The following is a 17785-nucleotide window of genomic DNA, read 5'->3' as shown; positions in this document are numbered from 1 at the left end:
TTTGAAGAAATGACCCGCTGTGCTGAGGAACGACTTGTATTTGTGTTCGTTATGTTAAGGGATTCAAAGTGTTTATTGTCATAGGCACGGCAGGGGAATGCGTTTTTAGTTCTACAATGGAATTCTAACTCTGTTGTCCGTCATGAGTGCCAGTAATAAAAGGTGACACAGGTAGTTTAGTGAGGACGTCATACCGATAAATAAATAACAGGCTCGATCAAGGCCAGTAAATGAAATATGCGGTGGCTAGCAATTTATCATGCGCTAATCAAAAAGTGTAAAGTGTGTGAGGTAGACGTAAAGTCGAGGTAGTCCATGAATATTCTGATGTAGTCCGTGGCTTTTTGATGAGTTGAAGGATTGTATTGATAAAGCGGCGTCCGATTAATCGTTTAAATCGCAATTAATCGTCCTTGTATCGCTCATATTGCAGCGCCGGATGCCTTTTAAGTCATGTCAAAATAAAAATAAAAACACCAAACATGGTTGATGTACAAGGCAAAGAAGAAAAAAGTTAATTAGAATTCAGCACATCGGTTCATCTCTGCTGACGACCAGAGATGAATTATTCTCAGAGCTCTTCCTTCCTGCTCCTGAGTCTTTCATCATGACCTTCATCAGTTTAGGGATTGAACTGATTTGAGGGCTAATGCCTTCATTATGTGAAAGCAAAGGGGCTGCAGGTAGGAATCTGCAGGTAAGGTCAAACTACCTCGGGGGTCGGAAAAAAGACCTGACAAAACATTAATGACTCAAATCAAAACTATTAGCAACAGTGATACAAAGTCACCTGCTTCAAATCAGCTGCAGGTGAAATGAAATATCACTCACAATTACTAAAACTCTTTTAAATGAAAGTGCGTGTGTGTGTGTCTCATCCATTGCTGTCTGCAGAATTATTTCAGAGAAATTACTTAAAAATGATGAATCATTCAAAAAGGAACATTTGCAATGCAGCGATGCAATTAACGCGCTCGCTATTCTCTTTCCAGTTTGTAAAATACGGGGTTCTGAAGCCGCCGGCGATCCGTTTCTATCATCTGAGGGCCGAGCAGCCCTCCTCTGACCCCCTGCCTTCATTAGCGGCGCGGCGAGGCTCATAAAAGCCCAGATGGCGTAGTGGTGACGACCCCGCAGAGCTGCGCTCTCCTGCGTTCTTTGCTCATCCAGTCAGACAACACACTTTTCTCGCCAAGCAGCCAGGGCCTCGTAGGTGAAAGCCCGAGCGAGCCTCATCGCTGCTTGCTTGGCACACACACACTCACACACACACGCACACGTAAGAAAGGATTACACCTTGCAAAGGAAAATGTAGTGTTTTTCCAATGCAGGTATTTAACGCTCACGAAGAATTTGGCCTTGGTCGTCTCACGGCAGTCTGTATTTATTTTTCAGTCCATTTTATGCAGCGGCAGCTTCTGTGCACGTTGCGACCCAGAAATGTGCCTCTCATTTTCTCCGTGTGACAGATTTAGAGAAGGTGTTCTTTTGCTTCTCGCTTTGTTGTCGGCACAAAGCGGAGAAAGTAAGGAAGGATCAGCGCTCTAATTCCGCGCTCCCTCTCCCAGCTGGGCCGTCGTCGTTCGCATTTCGGGCGCGAAAGTGCCGAATTGCTCATACCTCTCGGGTTCGAGGACGGCGTTTTTTTTTTTTTTTTTTCTCAGAATCCCCTGTAAAGTAAAACTAATCCAAAGTAAAAGCTCTCGCTGTCCTGCCGACACATCACGTACAGTGACAGCGAACACATTCCTCTCAAGAGCTTATTATCAAGAAGTCTGAAGCCCGTCTTCTTCACACCCCCGCTGAGCGTAAAACACTTCGGTTTCTTGCATTTTTTTTTTTTTGAGAATTCCCACGGGACCAGGCGTCGAAACTGACCGGTGACCTTATGAGACCCCGGCGGCGGAGACGTCCCCGCGAACGGCGAGATCGTATCGTAACGTCACGGGCTTCCTTCGTGCACCCGCACAGCCTCCCCGTCCATCCGCGCAACACTCCAAACAAGGCGGTAAAACCCGGGCATTGTGTTTATGTATTTGCTGATGCTATCTCCCCGCTGACCCAGTTAGAGGAGGACCTGACACCCGTGCACAAAGAGGGAAAAGCGAAACACGGACGCTCACTTTGGGCCACCGGGGAGCAAGAATAATGTGTGCGTGCGCACGAAGCCTTGTTAGTTATGCGGTCTCATCCTTGTGCGAGTTCTTGCACTGGTTCAGTGACATTGCGTGTATTGGTTGGAATGTTGAAGCGCACACTTTCTAAAGACGCCGATTTCCTTCAAGCGAGCAAAGAAAGCGTCAACTGTCAGCACTTTTGACGTTTTTGAGATGCAAGATTTGATTCGAGGATCCCTCTCCAGCCGGTCAGTGCGTGAATTCTAATAGAGCGAACGGAGACCGTATGGGACGGGCCGATGGGCGGGGGAGTCTGTTCAGGAATGTTCCCCCGGGTAGATTTCCCCGAACCCAGGTATCCGGATGAGGCTGTTGTGGAAAAATGTGTCTGAATTCTTGCCGTACCATCACGCGACGCCTGCACCTCTTGGGGCAAATTACCCTCCGAACTCGCAGCGAGACGTTGCCTGCTGTCAGTCAGGCCGGTCTCCGGGGCGTCCGGGCTCAGACGTTAATACGATGAATACGATTTTTTATTTCTTTTTGGGTTAAATCTCAGGTGGATGTTTAGAGAACGGGAGTCCGGGCAGGCTTAGTGTTTAGTAATTTAATCCCGGAGTTATTACTCACGGATAATGACATGTGGAAATCATGGAAGTGTTTTTCAGACGGTTTTTCGGGGGGCGGGGGCGCTGCTAACTTGTGCATTCAGCTTTTTTATTATAATAACATGGACTGCAGACGGCGGTGCGGCTAAAAACGATCGGTTATCGGGGTATCTGACCATCAGGACGCCCCCCCCGGTTTTATAACGCGCTCTGCTGCCTGTGCACGATCGTCGTTTCATGCGTGCGGATGGGCCCGAGGTGGGTTCGTAGGTGTGTGTAGGCAGAAAGTACGGCCTAACTCAAACCTGCTCTCCGCAAGAGAGCACACACACTAAATTATTCAAAGCATCAGATGGGGACAGGGAGCATTCCACAGCCAGCAGGGCGAAGAATCCGGCTGACATAACGTCCCGCATGTCGTCTTCATTTTTATCCAGTAAAATCAATCAACCCTAATGGTTTTTATCTGCGAAAAAGCAGATCACTGGATTCACCCGGGCAGTTGTGTGAGTGCAACCATGTGTTCAGCGGTGGCCTTTCACTTCTCCTCCCCTGCCAGTGCGAGCTGGCTCTGCACGCCGCCCCTGCAAAGGTCAGCGTATGCGTATGCGTGTGTGTGTGTGTGTGTGTGTTTTCGTAAAGTGACAGCAGTGATCTGTATAATGGGTTTTGTTGTTCCCAAAGCAGATGAAGACCGAGATTAGGCTTAAAGGGGGCAGTGAATTTATTAGGCTTTCATTTCTGTGAGAACCGTAATCCCAATTGAAATGAAAGCTTTATTAGCTCATGAATTTTTGCTGCCTATCGGACCCCGTTTTCTCTGACGTGTCGTCATCATAATTAGACGCTAAACAAGACCCGACTTCCTGTCCTCTCCATGGCCGCCCCTCGGCCCAGCCTGCGGTGTCTCGCCGTCGAGCGGATGCATGTGTTTCCGTTTGCACGGCATTACCATGAATAATTTCAGTCATTTACAAATCTGCTCCTAGATCAGTAGGATTAAGGTTTAGCGTCTCGGGCTACTAAAACCCAAGATTCCCAGTGTTTCCTTACATGCACTAGGTAAAGTGGAATGAACGGCTCAGTGGGCCTTTTTCCATTTTACGAATATCTCTGAAAGCTTTCCTGTCACCAACGTAAGTGCAGAGGCGGGGGGGCTAATTTAATTAGCAAGACCAAACCGTGTTTTGGTATTTACCGAGTGACACGTGGACACATTAGTAATACATTTACAGAAAATTAATTTACTGAAATAGCCCCAAAATTAAAAAGATAAACACACACACGGACATGAACAGATGCTGAGCAGAAAACCAATTTAACAGAAACCTACCGGGGGGGCGACAGCAGCCGTGAAACCGGACTGTGGTTGAAAGTTGAAAGGTGGCAGTTTCCATCATGAAATCCTTTTTTTTTTTTTTTTTTTTTTTCCCGTTGCAGTCCTAAAAAGAAATGTAGTAAAGGTGAAGAGAGCAGATTATTCCAAAAATCTAAATACAGCTAGGCGCTAAAGTTGGTATTATTCTCAATCTTAATCCGAATTAATTTCCAAATATTTCCTCGAACTGCGGTCGAGTACAATCTGTGGTTCTCAAGGCTTGGAAAACTGCAAATAAATGATCTCTATGTAAATCCTCCAAATCTATGCTTCTGCTTTTGCTGCATGTCCTTTTTTAATGGAAAATCCCTATGCAGTCGCCTTGGAAACGATATCCCCCTTCTTTCTATTTTTTTTTTTTCTTATCTTTAAACACACGTGTTCTCCAAACACTACAATTTAAGTATAAGCGATGGAGTTTTGTCACTTCCTGTTGTGCACCGAGGTCCGTCTCGAAGGGGAGGGGAATGGAAACGAAGCACGCGCTTGCTTTTAGGGCTCGGACTCTGGAAATATCCGCGGGGTGATATCAGATAGCGAGATCCGCCTTTAAGTGTGAAGTCTTCACACCCGTCCTTAACTCAGAAATGACGCGATTGTACCGGACTGGACGGACAGACTGGCGAGATGATGATGATGGTCTCACATGGGCGATGGAGGACGGTGTTGTGCTTTTTCTGGTTTCCACAGTCGTCGTCGTCCTCCTCCGTCCCTGCGATGATGCGCCTCTGAATCACACGGCTAAGAAGCTGCACCCTGCCTGCAGGCTGGTGACCTAAGCAGATGTCGCAGGGACACAAGAGAGGAGAAGCAAGGCTGACGCAGACAAAGACGACCGGGACGTTCATTTATAGTTTTTCTTTTTTTAACGCGCTCATTATTCGAGTGACGGTCGAAGGCCGCGATGCCTTTTAGCGTTTCATCTCAAGAACGTGTTTTGGGTTTCGGGTTTCCGGGTGGATTCCAACAGGGGTCGCTTTCTGTGTGGAGTCTCCATGTTCTCTCCATGTCCGGGTTCCAGGTCAAAAACATGCAGGGGGTTCTTTGGAAACCCTAAATCTGGGGAAAAACTGATTTTCACCGAGGGCCACGTCAGCATAATGGTTGCCCTCAAAGGGCCACATGTAGCGGTCACAACATATAATGTAAAATTACTGTAATTTCCGGACTATTCAGCGCACTTCAATAGAAGCCGCACCGGCTAGCCGATCGCTGTCTTGAGCTTCCTCCTCCGCGCTAAAACCGTCAAAGTTGTCTTCTTTGGGGTCGGAGTTGAACGGACTCAAAATCGGTCATTTCATCGGTCCAAGTGACAAGGATAAATTTTAGCGGCGTGAAGCTCCCCCCCCAAAAAATCCATATATTAGCCGCGTCGTTGTTTAAGTGAAAAAAGTCACGGCTTATCGTCCGGATATTACTGTAATGTGACTACAATCAAAACACAATACATATCGACTTCTCTGCTTTTGAAGGAGTCACTTTGACTCTCACGAAACGGACCGTTATTTGAATAAAAACTAGCCCTGAAAGCCAGAGAAGTCAACCAGTAGCCAGTTAATGAGCGCGGATTGTGTTGATTTTATTTTGCACTTCCAGGAGGGCGAGGTTTCGTGTCGTCGGAGGGCCAAGAGGCAATATTGGATGTCGTGAAGGACAATCAATCTTTGAAACAATGGTATTGTTTCCCGGACATGAACGTGTTCCTCTCCTGCAAATTGATGGGGGGGAAAAATGTCTAGTGAGACGAAAACGGCATCAGGACAAATAACAATAGGAAACGGAACCGGTCCAGAGAAAAGTATCGGGGAACGAATCGCTTTGAACGCTACCCCAGACGGGCTATTAGGAGCGTAAAGTAATCCTCGTTCAGCTTTTAGCTTTTAGCTAACAGACGTCTCACTCAAATCATCTTTCGAAAACATTTGACGCTCTTGATTTTATGAGATTTACAACACACCGGTGAATCCTGGCGTTTCTGCCGGTCTCATCACGACGGAGGTAATGGTCTTGAATGTGTTCGGCACGCCGGGGAAATCTTCCATTAGACAGATACAATAACACACACACACACACACACGTGCGCGTGTTACTGTTGCCTAGGGGAGGAGAGTTTGTGGCGATGTGCTAATAGCTGTGAGGATTTGAGGCGTGTGTTACATTATGAGAGGCGTACGCGTGCTGCCGCTCCTGGGATTCGTCTCGCCGTGGCGTTCCTCGGCGAGGCCTCCTGTCCCAGGCGGCCGCGAGATGCAGCTGCGAGCGACGGCTAACGACCGCAAGATGCGACGGTGATGCACTCATGTGGTCGCTCTCCCGTGTCCTTTCCCCCGCAGGGAGCAGCCGATCTACACCACCCGGGCCCACGTCTTCCAGATCGACCCGACCACCAAGAAGAACTGGGTTCCGGCCAGCAAGCAGGCCGTGACCGTCTCCTATTTCTACGACAGCACGCGCAACAGCTACCGCATCATCAGCGTCGACGGGTCCAAGGTACGTCCACCCGCTTCCTGCCTGTGTAGAGATGACATCCTGACATCCTTAGCAGAACCTTCAGCGGCTCCTAGGAGACAGCGTGTGCGTGTGTGAGTGTGTGTGAGTGTGTGTGTGTGTGTGTGTGTGTGTGTGTGTGTGTGTGTGTGTGTGTGTGTGTGTGTGTGTGGTAAAATGTTTCTCAAAGGTATGAAAAGGAATCGATACATTTACTCTCTACTTCCTGTGTCCTCCTTGGTGTGTGTGTGTGTGTGTGTGTATATGTATGTATGTAAATATATATGTGTATGTATGTATATATGTGTGTGTGTATATATATGTATCTATGTATACATACATATATATGTATGTATATACATATGTGTGTGTATACATGTATTTACACATACATGTATATGTATATGTATGTATATGTGTGTGTGTGTATATATATATATGTGTGTTTGTGTATATGTATGTGTGTTTATATATGTGTGTGTGTGTGTGTGGATGTCGAAAAATGTTTCACAAAGGTATGAAAAGGAGTAGATACATTTTCTCTCTACTTCCTGTTGCCTCCTCGGTGTGTGTGTGTATGTATGTATATATATATAAGTGTGTGTGTATATGTGTGTGTTGTTGGCAGGTCTACATGGAATAATTTCTGTAATTAATACAAATACATCTCCATGTACTGCAAAACAAAACCCTTTCTAATGTGCAAAGAGATGGAAATGAATTTGGACACGGCCCGTGCAGTGGGAGCAGCTCTTTTTAAGGCCCAAATTGTCACCAGGTTGATTTTGTTGAAAGCGGTCGAGAGAAAACACGATTCTGGCCATGACGGCACGGTGGCGCAGCGGTTGGCGTTTCTGCCTCGCAACAAGAGTCTGGAGTCTGGGTTCTCTGGTTTCCCCCTCAAACAGTCCAAAAACGGGTTCAAGCAGGTAAGAATGGATGGAGAAAAGCGTCAAGGGTACGATGAGATAGACGACTATAAGCCAGCGGTGAGACGAAAAGACGAGACAGAGTTGGAGGTCGCAGGGATTAAGATGTTGAGGTTCTCTTTTGGAGTAACCAGGATGGATAGAATCAGGAGGGGACCAAACTTGTTAGATGTTTTGCAGATAAGGTCACAGATGATTGGGTCATGTACAAAGGAAGGATAGTGAAGATATTGGTTGACGGATGCTGGAATCGGAGCTGCCAAGCTGGAGGTCAAGAGGGAGACCAAAGAAGATTTACGGACGTTGTGAAGTTAGTTGGCGTGAGAAAGGAAGATACAGAGAATAGGGTTAGATGGAGAAGGTTGATGACCCCCTGAAGGGAAAAGCCGAAAGGTGGAGGACAAACGGTGCAGATAATGAATGAAAGAATGAATGTTTTCAAAAGGATCCGTCATTTTGGATCATGTTATCCGCATGAAGCGAAGCCCGGAAGAAATCCCTGCAGCGACAGAGGGGAAAGACTTCACCGATATGACGGTTCGAAATCAAAATATCCCCCCGGTGTTTTCCCGTCTGCGGTAAGAAACCCAGGATTTGGACGAAAGATCTAAATCAGGACCTGCTGAATTATGCACTAACCGGACAACCTCCACCTCCCTGCTCGCGTCGTGAAACTTTAAAATGACTCTGCTGCCGATCTAAACTGACGTCTTGTGATGGACACGGGTTCATAGAAGGCTTTCAAGGGAAAGGACTGCGGCGCAACTCAAAATCCACCTGTATTTGTTTTTGAGATCTTTGACTGAGAATCGGTTAAAAAAAAAAAAAAAAAAAAAGCTGCTTTTGACTGGCATTTTATTCAGTCGGTTTATTCAGTTATTTAGCATTTTATTAGTCGTTATGATTTACCGTCGCAAACGCCGTGGTACAGGGAATTAATCCGGCACGCGACAAAGCGTGTTAATATCTCGCATTCGCACATTCTACCTCTGCTTACTGGAAAAGAGTAGATTAGGTTTCCATGGCGATGAGAGTGCTCTCTGCGTGAAAACCGGCAGAGAGGTAGGACAGCGGTATCCCACCGCTGACGTTGTCAGGCAATCTCTCGGCCGTGTTGAATCACACAGATTACTCACGGAGTGGCGCTGACAGTTGTTTGGATCTACGGATTTCTTTCTGGTTGCTTCTTTCGCCATGTGCTACTCTTTCTGGGTACAGCCTGCCTGTGTGTGTGTGTGTGTGTGTGTGTGTGTGCGCATGTGTGTGTGTGGGTGCCGGAGGGGGGACTAATCCAACAGCTGATGGTCTGGGAGTAGAGGAATCTAGCATAGATAGAGTATTTGCACAGCAAGCGTTTTATACTATCACGAAGGAGAAGCTCTTCTGAGCATCCACAAATATGAGTGTGAGTGTGTGTGTGTTTGTGTTGCACATCCCTGGTGAAATAAGTCACAGCAAGATCAACAAGATGGGAGGCTACAAGCAGATTCAAATATATAAAGTCTATGTTTTGGGGAGAAAGGAGAATGGGACATCCTGTTCTAGGACATCCCCCCCCCCCCCCCCCCCCCCCGCCGAAAAAAAAAATGGTTCCTTCCATTACCTGATGAGTTTTGAGTGACAGGTTGCAGCAAATCCCTCCGTCAGGTAGATCCCGCAGGTCCGACCCGCCCCCGTAGCTTTTTGACTCTGCTTTTCCGGGCGCTTCCGTCTCCGCTGCCGGGCAGCTGGTATCCTTCTTGGACAGAGAAACGGTTTCCATGGCGTCTGCCACACTCCTGCTCCACAGTGGAACTGAACGTTTCTCCATTGTGCGATCGTGGCGTCGACGTCCTTGGCTACTGAATTGCGTTCTTAGTGGCCTTTGAGCAAAGTTACCAGACATTTTGGAGAGGTTTGGTGTCTGACCGCTGACCCAGCATCTAGATTCCACCACATGGTTGGCTTTTTTTTTTTCTTCCAGTCATAAAATAGGGGATGAAACACTTCTGATGTCCAACATTTGGGCCTCGACTTTTAACGGGATCCTGCAGGGGAAGGAGTGCTTAGGTAAGAGTTCCAGTCAGAAGATACTGGATTAGTCATCCTTCCTCATAGGCTGCCGTATATCGATACCGAGGCCAGACTGGCGCGTGCATCGTCTGCCGGAGAGGAGCGGGCGTCTTTCCTCACGCCCGGAAGCCGACGCCTCGGTCGGATCCTCCAATGCCAGACAGCGAGCGTCAAATTTGGCACCGGCAGTCAGACGGAAGAAGCTGGACGGCGTTCGCTGTCTCTTTACGGCCGTCCCAGACATCCCGACATTTTTCGCATTTGCGATCGTTTCGCTCCCACGGATGGACGGAGAAGTCTTGGAGACAAAGTCTGGCCGTTGGATGGCGCAGATGGACACAAGCACCAGCCAACCCTCCTCCTTTCACTCCATAAAGACACTTAAAAGGAGGAGATTTAACATCGCCCGGGGCGACTTCTGAGATGGGAAACCAGACAAGGGGGATCAGCTGGTCCCAGTTGTTCCCCATCAGCATTCTTTCTTTTTCCTTAAGAATTTTTTGGCTTTTTTTAAAACGTGAACCCAGACCGTCTGTCTGTCGACAACATGAACCATCACATGATCGACTCCTCTTGAGGGATTCCCGGGCCGATAAGCCTCAGCCGACATCCGAACAGGTGGAGATGAGCAGCGTACAACACTGTTCAGAGCTTCACCTTATTTTTATTTTTCATTTTAAACCGCTGCATCCAAGAGGTTGAGCAGCTCCCTCACAGAAACCCCCGCAAAGGCTTCATCTAATGATGCCTCATCTTGGAGCAGAAAAATCCTCTTACATCTTAACGGGTCCAACCTGACCCGGGGATCCCTAAGAGATGACAAAAGCATCAACGCCTCAAACCGGGCCGCTTCCGGAAGACGCTTTCGGCAGTGTCACCTTGCAAGGCTTAAATTTGCAGATCCGCAAGGAAGACGAGGGGTTAAAGTGTGCGTTCTGCGTCGACCTCGTAGGTTCGAAACACTTTCTCACAGTTTTTGCAGATGGAACATCTTAAAAATTGGATAGCTAGGGGTTGTGTGTTTGGTTCATATCACACCCCTCCTCCCTGCCTCCCTCCTGCATTGTTCTAGAAAGCAAAGCTGTAAAAGGTTCTGTCCCACAGTGTGGAAAAACACACCATTATGGCTGTAAACAACAGTTGTGGAGCTGCAGAACCAATTGAGCAGATGATGGTGATGAGAAGACTCCCCGAGTCTCTTTGCAGTTTCATAGCTTGTAGGAATGTAACCAGAATTTAATCTTTTTGGCACAAAAAAAAAACAAACAAGATTTTTTAACAGTTTTCTGTTTTTCTGCTGCTGCTGTTTTTTTTTTTTTTGGTCCTTTTTTTTTTTCCAAATCCTTAAGAAACATTGATTTTACAATACAAACGTCTGCAGGCAACTCCTACACGTGAGGCAAACTAAAAATACTTCAAATTTGAAATAGAAATCCTCCCCCTCCCCGCTAATTGAACCTCTGAGGTCGCCTTGATTGAGTTACGGTGATTTTTTTTTTTGTCTGAGCAAACTCGCTAAAAGCCGGGGAACGTTGAGTCATATCAAATAAATGTTAAATATAGTTTGTGCACTCGCTGCAAGTGAGGCAGGTCTGTCTGAAGGAGTAGACATTACCGCTGCCGGGCCCGACTCTGACAGACTGTCAGCTTATATTTATCCCTCCGTTAGAGCGGCGCTGGCCCGACGACGAGGGCGATGATGATATGGCCGATGCAGGAGCATCTCAGCTATTCCCACCATCCCACATCCTGACCGGCGTCCCTCACATAGGGGCGGACTGATTATTAAACCTGCCGCACTCGGATTACGCCAAGGATGAAAACTTTCCGGGCTGCTCTTAATGCTTCAGGTGATTGGAAATATGCTGACCTGCGCGGGGCGAACCTTGCCTCTGGTCCGGGGTCAGCCGGCAGCGGCCGTGGCTCCCTCCGGTCCTGCAGAGGACAAATGTAGATCGGTGCTTACAACCTTTTTTTTTTTTTTTTTTTTTGTGCGTTTTTCTATTGCGATGAAGCTGCGGTTTAAGTAGGACTTTTGGTATTTACTTTTAAATGCAGCTCATTTTCCGGCGCTCTGAGACCCTTCTGGTGTCTCATCGTCGGTTCTGTTTGCGAGGGTTAGCTCGCCGACTTACCGATGCAAAGGGGGGGGGGGGAGCTTCCAGGCGGAAGTGGCAATTTTGAAAATAAAATACATGTCATTTTAAGCAGCTTTATAACAATTGTTCCCCAATTGCTCTAGTCTAGGGGTGTCAAATTCATTTTCACACATCAGCATTACGGTTGCCCTCAAAGGGCCACAAGTAACAGTATAAATGTAGCTAAATGCGACGTAAAATACATGTAACTCCTCCTTAATGTTAAATAACTCACTCATTCAAATCCAAAATGTTACATATGCATTGCCATCTTTCTTGTAACAGCCTTCCATCCACATCGACTTTTCTCTTCCTTCCTTAAGGGATCATTTGTATTTCTTAATTCCACTTGTTGAAAATCACATTGATGTGGATTCACTGCGATCTAATGGCGGGTTGCCGTCACTTTGCGGGCAACATGATCGGCATGAATCATGGGAAATGTAGTTTATGGTCAATGCACGCATTTGAGTTATTTATTTTAAGACAATCGGACCTTTTTTTAGGACGTGGCGAGCCACATTTGGCCCGCGGGCCTTGAGTTTGACCCGTGCTCCTGTCAGACCCTGGTAAAAGTCCCTCGTTCAGTCGACGGATGTGAAAGTTGACATCCGAAAGTGAAGACGGTGGATTCCATAATAAAAAGGCGGCAGAGTTTTTTCACGATGCATCAATTGCATGGAAATGCATGGGATGGTGGAATCAGTCCGAGGACGTTTTCTCGATCACCGTCACATCTCCGCTTGGCGAGCGATGATCGGTGATGCTGACAGGACACGATGACCACGGTCTTAAAATTCTGTTTATCACATTTCTGCCCCCCCCCCCCCCCTTTATTCATCATCACGACAGCGCTAATGGGATAGATTTTTTTTTTTTGCAGCAGCAGAATGCTCTAAAGAGGAAGTACAGAACCGGCTCCTTGCAGTATTCAAGGCAAAAAATGAGCCTCGGGAAACGACGTTTAACATCTACATTCTTCTGCGGCCTTTTGACAAAACTGTTGACAGACCGGCTCTCCAAAGGCGGCGTGCTCTGCAGACCCGTTGCGAACCCAGGCAGAAATCTCCAATAACTCCCAGACAGTTTTACACTGTAACCGATCCCTGAGCCCGCTGACCGACCGAGCGTCACTCTGCACCTCCGTGCCACTCGATAGCCGCCCCACGCTTCCCCCGCCGGCGCTGCCAGCGTCACTCCGCTCAACCCCCGGCTGTCAATCCCTCCCACTGCCGCGCTCGCTGACTGACTCACACTTTCATACATTTGTTGCTGGCGGTTCACGGGATGATCGCGCCACAGCCGTGATCCCATGAACGCGCATAAATGGGGAAATATCTGACTTTGTGCTGCTACGTTGCGCAGCTAAAGCTACAGAAAGAGTGCTGTGTTGCTCATTGATGCTACCAGACGGGTGCTTTTGTGTTAGCCGGGTTGCTAACATCAGAAACACCAATGTTGAACAGTGAATAGGTTACGTTACTTTAATAATTCTTAGTTGTATGATCTAGTTATGGTCTCAGAAGGTCAACTATTCATGTTAGTGACCCGACGCCTGGAAGTGAAGATCCCAAAAGAGACGCAGAGATGGCAGCTCGCTGCTCGATGTCGAGCTAAAACGGTGAAACTCAGATCTTAAAGGGTTTGTGTTTTTAGACAAGTTTAATTTTTCTACCTCGACAGACGCCGGTTTCACTTTTTACGTCAAACTGGAGTAGATAAAACAAAACTACCGGAATTTCTGGACTATAAGCCGCTACTTTATTTTCGCGTGCTTTAAACACTGCGGGTTAAACAACAATATGGCTAATTTTGGGATTTTATTTGGGGGGCTAACGAGCTTCATGCCGCCAAAACATATAGCCTCGTCACATCGGACCAATGAAATGACCGTGAAATTCCGACTCCGAAGAAGACGATGTGGACACCTGCGGCTTATACACAAGTGTGGGCGATATATGTGCTCACATATTAATTTTTTTTATTTTTAGCTGGAGCGACTTATATTCAAGAGCGCTTAGTCTGGAAATTACGGTATTTTTTTTCCTCTTTTCTGCTTAGCGTTACCGCAGTGCTGTGTCCTCTCTATCATGGTCCATTTTTAAAACTTTGCTGTTCAGTTGGCAGTTGCAGTTGATTGTAGTTTTGTTTTTGACAGTCAGAGCTGGTCATCGACGCAGTTTCCGCTACGCAAATTTGTTCACGGCCTTCCAGCCGATTATCCTTTTATCGCCGCGGCGACAGGGATGGCGGCCCGACGCACAGGAGTTGATTTAATCTGTTTTAAAACAAACCAGAGAATCAGTCCAATTCAACCCTGGAACATCGAATCCCTCCCGCAGACGGGATGAAACCCGTTTAAAGCCCGATCGATCATCTGACGAACACCGATTGATCGACGACCGATCTTCCTACCTGGCGTGTTGTGTTTTGGCTCGAATCCATTACCGTTTACCCGATTTATTTATTTATTTATTTTTCGCGATTGCCGCCACATCTTTATCCCGCAGCGCCTACGACGCCTTCTGCTAAATATCTCACCGGACTGCGACGCGACCTGCCGCTTCCATCGCATCCCAACGGGAGGAGACGGACATTAAATCATCGGCACCTTTCGTCGCTCGCGTGGAAGCGCGCAATGATCCTGTTAGGGCAAATATCCCAAGGTTGTGTTTTTTGTTGTGCGTTTCAAACACCCCTGCGGGCCGATGGGGGCGTGAAGGAAAGGACACGAGTCTGTCAGCGGCTCGACTTCTGAAATCCTGAGTTGGGAGCCATGTTGCTATGAAACAAGAGGCTGCGCTGTGATTAAACCGTCGCCTGTCGTTTCCTAATTGTCGGGATAATTCGCAGGCGCTGTTCTTAAGTTCTGCCTCGTCGTCCCGAAGCTCGGGCTCAGGCTCGGGCGCCCGAAAGATTAAACTTGTCGTACGAGATCGCGCGGTATGTCGGGTGGAAACGGAGCGAAAGCGTGTCGTTGGACGCGGCGGCTGCCTCGCGGCCCCGCGTACAATTTTAGACAGCAGACGTCAGACGCTGTGATATACTGCTCTGCTGCGACAGGTGAGCAGCTAAAATGGAGAATGTAATCTGACTACCTGGAGGTTAGTGGGTCAGTTGCCACCCCAGTGCGTGCATGTGTGTGTCCATTATTAGAAAAACATTCCCATATGAAGTTTTTGCGGTGCACAAACCTGCCAGGATGTGGGGTTTCTGCATCCCCGCCGGATGAAAGCGTCCCGTTTTTTTTCGGGGTTGCCCCCTTTGACCCCCTCCTTCGCCAGGAGAGATGCCTCTCTTTTTAAGGGCGGCCTCGAATTTCTCTCGTTTTTGCACCAAGAGTTCAGCTTCCGCTCCGGGAAACGTTTTTTTTCTACAGATCCTGGTGAACAGAGAAACAATCAGAGGGTGTGGAGGCACCAAATAATCGGATAGGTAACCCTGATTTTGACTCAACTGCCAACTTCTCCCCCTGACAGGTGATCATCAACAGCACCATCACGCCCAACATGATGTTCACCAAGACGTCGCAGAAGTTCGGCCAGTGGGCGGACAGCAGGGCCAACACCGTGTTCGGGCTGGGCTTCGCCTCCGAGCAGCAGCTCACCAAGGTGAGAGGTCACAGAGAACCTTCTTGCAAACGGCTGGGAGTGGACGTCCGGAAAGCTCGTCATCGCAACTCTCGCGTGTTTTCAGTTCGCTGAGAAATTCCAGGAGGTGAAAGAGGCGGCCAAGATGGCGAGGGACAAATCCCAGGAGAAAGTGGACACCCTAAGCAATCACTCCCAGGTGAACCGTCCGAATTCAGACCGATTGGACTGTTTTCCAGGCCGTTGTGCGTCTCCTGGCAGATGCAAAGCTGACAGTGCCTAATTTATGGATTTTTTTTTTGAGGGGGGGGTAACAAGCTTCACGCCGCAAAAACACTTCGGCTTGTTGCATCAGATCGATGAAATAAACGTGAAATTCTGAGGCCGTTGGATTCGAACACCGAAGAAGACGACTTGTGTTAATTATTATTAATCTTCTTATCAGCCGTGTTACAGGCTCTGTTCGGGAAAAAAAAGCATTTCCAGTACGTGTTTATGGACGTTACCTGTATAATTAAAAGAAAAAAAAAAATGTTTCTGTGCAAATATTTCATGCTACAACATGGACACCTGCAGCTTATAGACACATGCAGCCAATATGCATACATATATATTTATTTGTCTATTTTTAGTCTGTGCGGCTGATATTAAGGTGCGCTCAAAAGTCCAGAAAAAAACTGTCTTTTTTTTTTTTTTTTTTCTTTTTTAAGCGCGACTTTAAATAAGCCGGTTATAAGGAGGAGTATGCAAAGAGTATCTTTAAGATATTGAGATAGATTTTTGCAGTGTGGTGCAGCCTGACGGCAAATGATTATTACTTTTATTAATAAATTACACGTCACCCTCACCAGGAGTCGGGACGAGAGACGCCTTCGACCAACCAGGCGTCCAGCATCAACGGGACGGATGATGAGAAGATCTCCCACGTTGGTCCGGAGGCGGCCCTGTTGAAGAGCGAGAACGAGCTCCTCAAGAGCGCCGTGGAACAGAGGTGAGGGTCTGCGTCACCAAACAGCTCCATAATCCACCAAACAGACCCTTTTTCCCTTAAATGCCTGTTCGAATCGCAGTCTGTGTTTTTTTGTTTTTGTTTTTTTCCTCCTCCCCCGTGAAATGAAGTGAAATTTCACTGAACGCTGAATGTTTTGTTTCCCAGCATAGAGTCACGGCGTTCATCCCAAATGGCGTTTCAGCAGCTTCCTTAAAAAACACGGTGGGGGGGAGGTTACTGATCCTCTCTCCCTGCACACACACACACACACACACACACACACACACTCTCATGCACGCACCAGGGGTTCTGGTGGCAGATGAAGGTACCGCTCTAACCCGTCTGCATTCCAGTGTTTTTGATACAAAAAAATCACCAATGTGACAGTATCAGAATTTAAAAGGTGCTGCCATAGAAATTCAAACCGCCTCTGAAATGTCTTTAAGTTGTTGTAAAAACAATATCACGTCCTCAAAGGCTGCGGGATTGAAGATTATTAAAATATTTTTTGAATCTAAGAGTGGCAAAGGCATGAGCCGGCAGATGCGCTTCCAGATGGGGGATAATATATTAAAGATGACCCCCGGAACATGGCAGTTGTAACCACCGGAGGTAATTTGTCAGCCGGAAATAGTTCTGGTTTGGCAAAAAAAGGGGGGAAAAAAAAAACAACAAAAAAACGGGAAATTCCAGGCTTGTACAGTAAATCCCCCCCCCCCCTCACACACACACACACACACACACACACACCCTAGTGGTCTCCACCAGGTAATCCAGCCCATCAAGCGCCGACATATCCTGAAGATTCTGCAAAAGATTGCTGCAGGACGGCGGCCGTGCACATCCATGCACATTTGCACAAATCCTTTTTTTAACCCCCCCCCCCCCATTATCTAAACATCTGACAGGATGACGTGCACTCGGCCTAATTAAATAGTTATGACTGGGTGGATTTTGCGGCATTATGTGGCACGTCAGCGGGCACGGGCCCTCAGGCGCTTCAACACTGACCTGTCGAAATGCTCTCTCCATTAAAACCTCTCCCTGTGGATCCCCCTCTTTCTCTCTCTCTCTCTCTCTCTCTCGCTCTCGTTCTCGGTCGTCCGGCAGCAACACCAACGCCAAGAAGTGGGAAACGGAACTGCAGACTTTGAGGGAAAATAACGCCAGGCTGGTGGACGCTCTGCAGGAGTCCTCCGCTAACGTAGAAAGCTGGAAGAAACAACTCGGCGCCTGCAAGGAGGAGAGCGACAGGCTCAGGGAGAAGGTACGCCGTCCCGGCTCTCCTGACCATCCACCAAAACATTTGGTCTGAGATATGCAAACCCCTCTGGGGGTTATCGCCCCGAGAATAAAGAGAGCGCACGCTTTATCAGCTTTTATATCCCCGCGCTTCAAAGTCCACCAAAAATAAAATTTGTTTTGGTTTCGTAAGCGGTGTGGGCTGGAGAACAGCGTTGCAGTTGAGCTGCAAAGTTTTCCGGGGGTTTTATAA

General features: G+C 47.6%; 1 protein-coding gene across 1 annotated transcript in view; it reads left to right on the top strand.

Moving 5' to 3' along the window:
- The window catches only part of homer2 (homer scaffold protein 2), a 28055-nt gene that overhangs the window by 3070 nt on the left and 7200 nt on the right, over positions 1 to 17785 (top strand). Inside the window, exons 2-6 of the mRNA XM_086144271.1 lie at positions 6437 to 6593; positions 15189 to 15320; positions 15406 to 15498; positions 16151 to 16290; positions 17401 to 17557. Coding sequence (XP_086000397.1) covers positions 6437 to 6593; positions 15189 to 15320; positions 15406 to 15498; positions 16151 to 16290; positions 17401 to 17557 — 679 coding nt within the window. The remainder of the gene's footprint in view (positions 1 to 6436; positions 6594 to 15188; positions 15321 to 15405; positions 15499 to 16150; positions 16291 to 17400; positions 17558 to 17785) is intronic.

This window comes from Fistularia commersonii, chromosome 3 (assembly GCF_037954325.1).
Source record: "Fistularia commersonii isolate RoL2024-O1a breed Wild chromosome 3, RoL_Fcom_v1.0, whole genome shotgun sequence".
In the NCBI taxonomy this organism is placed as follows: domain Eukaryota; kingdom Metazoa; phylum Chordata; class Actinopteri; order Syngnathiformes; family Fistulariidae; genus Fistularia; species Fistularia commersonii.
This window is presented reverse-complemented; position numbering and strand designations above follow the sequence as displayed.